The 8666-nt window shown below is 48.1% G+C and overlaps 1 protein-coding gene across 1 annotated transcript; it reads left to right on the forward strand.

Annotated features, from left to right (window-relative positions):
- Nucleotides 1-6755: 6755 nt before the first annotated feature.
- On the forward strand, nt 6756-8284 carry LOC123453167 (GATA transcription factor 15-like). Its single transcript, XM_045129936.1, has 3 exons — nt 6756-7192; nt 7285-7401; nt 7520-8284. The coding sequence occupies exons 1-3, from the start codon at nt 7172-7174 to the stop codon at nt 7868-7870; spliced, it is 489 nt and encodes a 162-aa protein (XP_044985871.1). The 5' UTR covers nt 6756-7171; the 3' UTR covers nt 7871-8284.
- The last annotated feature ends 382 nt before the right edge of the window (nt 8285-8666 follow it).

Below are 8666 nucleotides of genomic sequence, written 5' to 3' on the forward strand. Positions count from 1 at the left end.
GAGCATAAAGGATTACTTGAATAAAAGTTTCTCTATGAAGGACCTAGGAGAAGCTGCTTACATTCTAGGCATTAAGATCTATATGGATAGATCAAAATGCCTGATAGGACTTTCACAAAGCACATACCTTGATAAAGTTTTGAAGAGGTTCAAAATGGAACAGTCCAAGAAGGGGTTCTTGCCAGTTTTACAAGGTATGAGATTGAGTAAGACTCAATTCCCAGCAACTGATAAAGGTAGACAGCATATGAGCACCGTCCCCTATGCTTCAGCCATAGGTTCTATCATGTATGCATGTTGTGCACTAGACCGGACGTTAGCCTGGCCATAAGTATGACAGGCAGGTTCCAGAGTAATCCAGGAGTGGATCACTGGACGGCGGTCAAGAATATCCTGAAGTACGTGAAAAGGACTAAGGAGATGTTTCTCGTGTATGGAGGTGACGAAGAGCTCGCCGTAAAAGGTTACGTCGATGCAAGCTTTGACACAGATCCGGACGACTCTAAGTCGGAGACCGGATACGTATTTATTCTTAATGGGGGTGCGGTAAGCTGGTGTAGTTCCGAGCAAAGCGTCGTAGCTGATTCTACATGTGAAGTGGAGTACATGGCTGCCTGGGAGGCGGCTAAGGAGGGTGTCTGGATGAAGCAGTTCATGACGGATCTTGGAGTGGTGCCAAGCACACTGAATCCAATAACCTTGTTATGTGACAACACGGGTGCCATTGCCTTAGCAAAGGAACCACGGTTTCACAAAAGACCAGACACATCAAACGACGCTTCAACCTCATCCGCGACTATGTCGAAGGGGAGGACGTAAATATATGCAAAGTGCACACGGATCTGAATGTAGCAGACCCGCTGACTAAACTCTTCCACGGGCAAAGCATGATCAACACCAGAACTGTATGGGTGTTAGATTTATTACAATGTAATTCGCATGGTGATGTGAGGGCTAGATTATTGACTCTAGTGCAAGTGGGAGACTGTTGGAATTATGCCCTAGAGGCAATGATAAATAAGTTATTATTATAATTCCTGTATCAAGATAATCATTTATTATCCATGCTATAATTGTATTGAATGAAGACTTGGATACATGTGTGGATACATAGGCAAAACACTGTCCCTAGCAAGCCTCTAGTTGGCTAGCGAGTTGATCAAGGATACTCAGGGTCTTCTGACTATGTACAAGGTGTTGTTGCTTGATAACTGGATCACATCATTGGGAGGATCATGTGATGGACCAGATCCAAACTAATAGACGTAGCATGTTGATCGTGTCATTTTGTTGCTACTGTTTTCTGCGTGTCAAGTATTTATTCCTATGACCATGAGATCATATAACTCACTGACACCGGAGGAATGCTTTGTGTGTATAAAACGTCAGAACGTAACTGGGTGGCTATAAAGATGCTCTACAGGTAACTCCTAAGGTGTTCGTTGAGTTAGTATGGATCAAGACTGGGATTTGTCACTCCGTGTGACGGAGAGGTATCTCGGGGCCCACTCGGTAATACAACATCACACACAAGCCTTTCAAGCAATGTGATTTAGTGTAAGTTGCGCGATCTTGTATTACGGAACGAGTAAAGAGACTTGCCGGTAAACGAGATTGAAATAGGTATGCGCATACTGACGATCGAATCTCGGGCAAGTAACATACCGAAGGACAAAGGGAATGACATACGGGATTATCTGAATCCTTGGCACTGAGGTTCAAACGATAAGATCTTCGTAGAATATGTAGGATCCAATATGGGCATCCAGGTCCCGCTATTGGATATTGACCGAGGAGTCCCTCAGGTCATGTCTACATAGTTCTCGAACCCGCATGGTCTGCACACTTAAGGTTCGACGTTGTTTTATGTGTATTTGAGTTATATGGTTGGTTACCGAATGTTGTTCAGAGTCCCGGATGAGATCACAGACGTCACCTGGGTTTCCGGAATGGTATGGAAACGAAGATTAATATATAGGATGACCTCATTTGATTTTCGGAAGGTTTTCGGAATTACCGAGAATGTACCGGGAATGACGAATGGGTTCCGGATGTTCACCGGGGGGGCAGCCCACCCCGGGGAAGCCCATAGGCCTTAGGGGTGCCGCACCAGCCCTTAGTGGGCTGGTGGGCAAGCCCAGAGAGGCCCGTGCGCAGGGAGATAGAAAATCAAAGGAGAAAAAAGGGGGAAGTGGGAAGGAAGGGAAGGACTCCACTTTTCAATCCTAGTTGGACTAGGATTGGAGGAGGAATCTTCCTCCCCCCCTTCGGCCGAAACCCTTGGGGCCTCTTGAGCCCCAAGGCAAGGCTCCTCCCCTCCCACCTATATATACGGAGGTTTTAGGGCTGATTTGAGACAACTTTTCCACGGCAGCCCGACCACTACCTCCACGGTTTTTCCTCTAGATCGCGTTTCTTCGGAGCTCGGGGGGAGCCGTGCTAAGATTAGATCACCACCAACCTTCGGAGCGCCGTCACGCTGCCGGAGAACTCATCTACCTCTCCGTCTCTCTTGCTGGATCAAGAAGGCCGGGATCATCGTCGAGCTGTACGTGTGCGGAACGCGGAGGTGTCGTCCGTTCGGCACTAGATCGGAGCGGATCGTGGGACGGATCGCGGGACGGTTCGTGGGACGGTTCGCGGTGCGGATCGAGGGACGTGAGGACGTTCCACTACATCGACCGCGTTTATTAACGCTTCTGCTGTGCGATCTACGAGGGTACGTAGATCTGAAATCCCCCTCGTAGATGAACATCACCATGATAGGTTTGCGTGCGCGTAGGAAATTTTTTGTTTCCCATGCGACGTTCCCCAACACCACAAGCCTGGTTGTCGCGGCCTACCCCCTGGCCGCGGCAACAGGGCTTGTGTGCACCTTGGCAGCCCACTGGCCCTCTCTTTTGCTATATGAAGGGTTTCGTCCGAGAAAAAATCAGGATGGAGCTTTTTCGTGGATTCTCTGCCGCCACGAGGCGGAACTTGAGCAGATCCAATCTAGAGCTCCGGCAGGACGATCCTGCCAGGGAAACTCCCTCCAGGAGGTGGAAATCGTCCCCATCGTCATCACCAACTCCTCTCGTCGGAGGGGAGTCATCTCCATCAACATCTTCATCAGCACCATCTCCTCTCCAAACCCTAGTTCATCTTTTGTAACCAATCTCCATCTCGCGACTCCGATTGGTACTTGTAAGGTTGCTAGTAGTGTTGATTACTCTTTGTAGTTGATGTTACTGGATTACTTGGTGGAAGAGTTTATGTTCAGATCCTTGATGCTACTCATTACACATCTGATCATGATTATGATTATGCTTTGCGAGTAGTTACTTTTGTTCCTGAGGACATGGGATAAGTCATGTTGATAATAGTCATGTGAATTTGGTATTCGTTCATTATTTTGATATGGTGTATGTTGTCTTTTCCTCTAGTGGTGTTATGTGAACGTCGACTACATAACACTTCACCATATTTGGGCCTAGAGGAAGGCATTGGGGAGTAGTAAGTAGATGATGGGTTGCTAGAGTGACAGAAGTTAAAACCCCAGTCTATGTGTTGCTTCGTAAGAGGTTGATTTGGATCCACTAGTTTAATGCTATGGTTAGACGTTGTCTTAATTCTTCTTTCGTCGTTGTGGATGCTTGCGAGAGGGGTTAATCATAAGTGGGGTGTTTGTCCAAGTAAGGGTAGTACCCAAGCGTCGGTCCAGTCACATATTAAACTATCAAAGTAACGAACGCAAATCATATGAACATGATGGAACTAGCATGACAGAAATTTCCGTTCGTCCTCGGGAGCGTTTTTCATCTTATAAGACTTTGTTCAGGCTTGTCCCTTGCTACAAAAGGGATTGCGCCACTTTGCTGCACCGTTGCTACTAGTTGTTACTTGTTACTTTACGCTTGCTACGTTCCGCCTCACTACACCATCACTTGTTACCGATACTTTCAGTGCTTGTAGTTATTACCTTGCTGAAAACCGTTTATCACAGCCTTCTTCTTCTCGTTGGGTTCGACACTCTTACTTATCGAAAAGACTACGATTGATCCCTATACTTGTGGGTCATCAATGGCGCATGCGCTTGGGGTGGCTGGTTGGCTAGTTGGGCCGCCCGAGCTGCTCGCCGAGCCAGTCCAGGGTCTAACACTTTTTCTTTTAATTTTAACCATATTCTTAGATTATTTTTATAGGATAAAATATTTATTTAATTTTAAATATTTTTCCAGCATAATTCTTCTAAAAATGTGTAGAATTTATCAGTGTTGTTGTGCAAAATTTTGTAAAGACTTTTATGCACAAATTTAATAAAATACCTAGTTTGAGTATTTTTAGCTTGTGTTAATAAGAATTTTAAAATACCTTTTACTTAAAAAACAGAAACAAACATTTTAAAACTAACGATAGAATTTCTCAGAATAAGTTAACATTTTTAAAACGAGTTTGTGCTCTGTTTTTTAGTGTCCTTATTATATTATTATTATTACGACGGTAGATCATGCGTTTGACGAAGGACTTGGACCCGGATACCTAGCTGATGAAGGCAAGCAACCCTTTGACCATGTGTGAGAAAATATTTTATGCATGACATGTTGATTATTTTATTCCGATGCATGTAGTCAAGATTAATCAGTACACCCCGACATGGTGTTACCGAAGGCTCCTCCGGAGCACTTGCTTAGAGCATGACCTTACCATCTATGAGGGTCACGCTGATAAAATGTTGACAAATAGATAGTAGTGCTACGCATAGGATGAGCATATGCATGGTGATGGTAACATAGAGCTGATATCAAAAGCTTTACGAAAACTCTGTCGGGTCCCACTAATGCCCGAGGGTGATGGTGTTGAGCTGGATGACCAGTTGAGAAAGAAGTGGTGTACCGGAATGTTATATACCGCGAGTCGTGGATGAAACGGAAGTTTCCAAATCTCGCGGGTACATCATACAACCTCTGTAGAGTGTAAAACTATTCGAATGGCCGCGTCCACGGTCATGTACAGTTGGGTAATCCTGGTTAAACTACGTTTTCCGCATAAACGAAGTGTGTATGTGTGTCTACTAAGTTGTTATCTGAGTAAGATGATATGACAAGTCTAGAGATTTGGCATATAGGATGAACGTGTGGTGTTTAGCCCTCCGCACATATGATGATATCTGTGACCCGTAATCATGATTACCATCTAGCTTATGATGCATATCCATACAAGTAATTGACCAAGCTCATTTTCAATTAAAACTTTCTTTCCGCAAAGACTGCATATTACTTTATTATCGTACCATGTGCATTATTCATATCATGGGTTGTTTGCGAGTACATTTACTATACTTATTGGCTTGACACTCGTTATTTTATTGACCAGACATGGAAAAACCAAAGTATGGAGAAGAATTCGCCGTCGGAGACGGACACGCGAACTATGACGCTTCCGAGTGAGAATGCCTGTTGGTTAAGGGTGATGGCATGGGTTCTCATTTACTACCAAGTATCTCGCTAGTAGTTGTATTGGTGTTTTTGACCATCTTGGTCCTATGTATATCTTGGTCCTATGTATGTAAGACTTAACCATCGGTTAACAATGATAATGTGTGATGTATATTGGTGTGATTGTATCAGATGTAAATTTCGGATAAAAGACTCTTGTTAATCAGTATCTGTGTGTTCAGTGAGTATTGATTTCCGGGATCACTGTACACGTGCATTCGGTGATCTCGACGCGTAAGTCGGGGTTCCCCACACAAAGTGACCGGACATATGATAAAAAAATATAAAAAATACGGTGCGCAGACGGAAAAAATAGAGGCTCAGAACAAACACGCCCGGTCACTCCACATACGCGTCTGCGGACATATAAGGGGTCATATATACTAGGGAATCGTTTCCCACCCGCGCGCCGGTCGCCCCGTGGCGCGCGCGGACCCTTGCGACATTTTTCCCATCCTCGCGCTTCTCCGGTCAATGGATGCAACATTTTTCGTCTAAATATGTTGCAACATGCGTCATTTTTGCTACAAACGTTTTTTACTATATTTTGTTTCAGTAAAAAAGTTGCATATACGTTTGGTTGCAACTCTAGTTCGTCGGATTTTTTGTTACAATCGATGTTTTTTTACGTTTTGCTACAACCTGTTAATTTTTGCTACAACCGGCAGCATGTTTTGCTGCAACTGTTCACTAAAAAGTTGCATACACGTCACGTAAAATTTTGTTACAACCGGCGTTTGACTTTTGCTACCACGTAACATCAGCTTCGATTTTTGGTACGATCACGTAGATTTTTTTTTGCTACAAATTCTGTTTTTTGTTGCAATCGTTGAAAAAATTGCCGTATGACATCGAATTTTTGCTGCATAGGAAGAAAAATATTGCATGCGGATCCAACGATACGGACGGCGCGGGGTTGGTGGATCCTGCGGCCTGCCGAAAATCTGGACCGGCGCGCCGGCGCAGATCACCCCGTGTATACCAAGTCGGGCCGTAGATGCTCTAAGATGAATGAAAGAACACATCACCCACACAAATGACATCACACATTACCGTTGCTAACGCAATCCACCAAGAAAGAACGGAGAGAAAAGCACAGTCACGTGCACCACCATCATCCATCCCTCCATGTGTCTAAAACCTTCCTAAATCCTCCTTCACGCCCCCAAACAAAACCAACCGTGGCGCGCAAAACACACTCATCACTCGTCTCAACAAAGCACGCCGGCGCGGATACAAATACGGCTCCCCAATTCCGCCCCCATTTCCCTCCACACTTTTCCGTTTCCCTCCACGGCGCGCCCCCTCTTCCCTCCCCCATTTTCAGATCCGAAATCCAAATCTCCGCCCTTTATCTCTCCTTCCGTCCGTCCCACCTCAAACCTCATCCATTCCCCTCCCCTCCCTCCCCCCTCCCTCCCTCCCTCCCTCCCTCTTCCCGCCGCCGCCTCCTCCTCTTCCAAACCCCTACTCCCGCCGACCGACCGATCGATCAACCCCGTGCTCTCTTTGTTCTGTGCTTGGCCGCGGTAGCCCGTAGGCAGCAGAGATCTGCGGCGCGGCGGATCGGGCACCAAACCCCTAAACCCACGACCCCCGATCCGCGACGAGGAGCGGGTGCGGCGGCCGGAGACGCGGATCGCCGGAGCTGAGTGGGGGCTGTGGTCGCGGATCTGCCGATCCTGGCGCCGGACATGAGTTCCTCGGTCGAGAAGGTGAGCTGCTCCGGTCCGGAGCGCGTTTTCCGTGCCCGATCTGTAGGCCTGATGGGGGTCTGATGTTCTGTTTTGCCTCGATCTGTTTCCAGGGAAGCGGATCGCTGGATCCCGGCGAGCGCCCGGCCTCCGGCAGCCAGCCCAAGGCCTGCACCGCCTGCAACACCACCAAGACGCCGCTCTGGCGCGGCGGGCCCTCCGGACCCATGGTGAGTGCCGCAGATCCCTCCCGATCTGTCGTCTAACCTGTCTGTTTCCCCCCGATCTGTGAGTTTCCGAGCTGATTCACGGCGGCTCATCTGTTTTTTCTCGTTCCCCTCCATCCAGTCTCTGTGCAACGCGTGCGGGATCCGGTACAGGAAGAAGCGGAGGGAGGCGCTGGGCCTCGACGAGCCGCCCAAGAAGAGGCAGCCTGCTGCGGCAGCATCCGCTGCAGTCGCGGCGGCGTGCTCGGAGGCCGGCGGCGAGAGCGCGGAGCCGGATCAGCAGCAGCAGCAGCCCAAGAAGAAGACGACGACGACCAAGAGGGGCCGCGAGGTGGAGCTCCGTGTGGTCGGGTTCGGCAAGGAGGTGGTGCTGAAGCAGCGGCGGCGGATGCGGCGCAGGCGGCGCCTTGGCGAGGAGGAGAAGGCGGCCATCCTCCTCATGGCGCTCTCCTCCGGCGTCATCTACGGCTGATTCAGGCCGATCCAACCCTAGCCAGCAGCAGCAAGCGAAGAGGAAGAGGAAGAGAGAGAGATGAGTGGAGATCCAGAGTGTGATTTGCTTGCTTGCTGCTTGGCTAGCAAGCATGCATGCATGCGGCATGCCCCCCCTTGTTTTTTCCTGCTAGTTTTTCCGGCTGATTAGTTCGTCCAAATAATGAATGAACGATATGATGATGCAGCTGCAGCTGCAGCTGCTCTTCTTCGTGCCAGCCTTGGCTTCGTTCCTTCTTGCCTAGTAGTAGTAGCGGCTGTGGTGTTACTCCAGTAGTATCAGTATCCTAGATCTAGTATTAGCAGCAGTATTAGTAGTAGAGTGTGTAACATTGCAGTGTAAGAATCGAGGGGGAGAGCTTTATGAAATGACGAAACCATCTTTGTGGCTCCAGATCTGTGCGTCTTTTTTCACCTGAAATCCCAGCTGATCTGCTGCCTTGCTGTTCTTGATGTGATGAGCCCTTGTGGCTCCAGATCTGTGCAAGCATCCTCCCCCCTTTTCACCTGAAAGCGGGCTTCGTCCCAGCTCCAGATCTGTGCAAGAATGCTCCTTTTCCCTGCTGGAGGAATCCCGGCTTCATTCCATCCTCCGATGGATGGATGCTTGATCTGATGGGATGGCGCATGAACGATGTTTCTGCGTGGGATCTGTTGTTTGTGCGTGGCATGGCGGCCGGATATCATTCCGTTCCGGTGATATTTCCGTCTGGAAAGCAGTCGGGTCGCAGTCCATGGTGGTTTCTCCAAAGGGAAAAGGAAAGTCAGCACCCGGT

The sequence above is a fragment of the Hordeum vulgare genome, chromosome 5H (assembly GCF_904849725.1).
Source record: "Hordeum vulgare subsp. vulgare chromosome 5H, MorexV3_pseudomolecules_assembly, whole genome shotgun sequence".
Classification (NCBI taxonomy): domain Eukaryota; kingdom Viridiplantae; phylum Streptophyta; class Magnoliopsida; order Poales; family Poaceae; genus Hordeum; species Hordeum vulgare.

Bases quoted from the DNA above. Each gene is read 5' to 3' on its own strand.
- LOC123453167 (XM_045129936.1), top strand. From the start codon at position 7,172: ATGAGTTCCTCGGTCGAGAAG. The intron at 7,193-7,284 runs GTGAGCTGCTCC...ATCTGTTTCCAG, and splicing joins TGAGTTCCTCGGTCGAGAAG to GGAAGCGGATCGCTGGATCC. The intron at 7,402-7,519 runs GTGAGTGCCGCA...CCCTCCATCCAG, and splicing joins GCGGGCCCTCCGGACCCATG to TCTCTGTGCAACGCGTGCGG.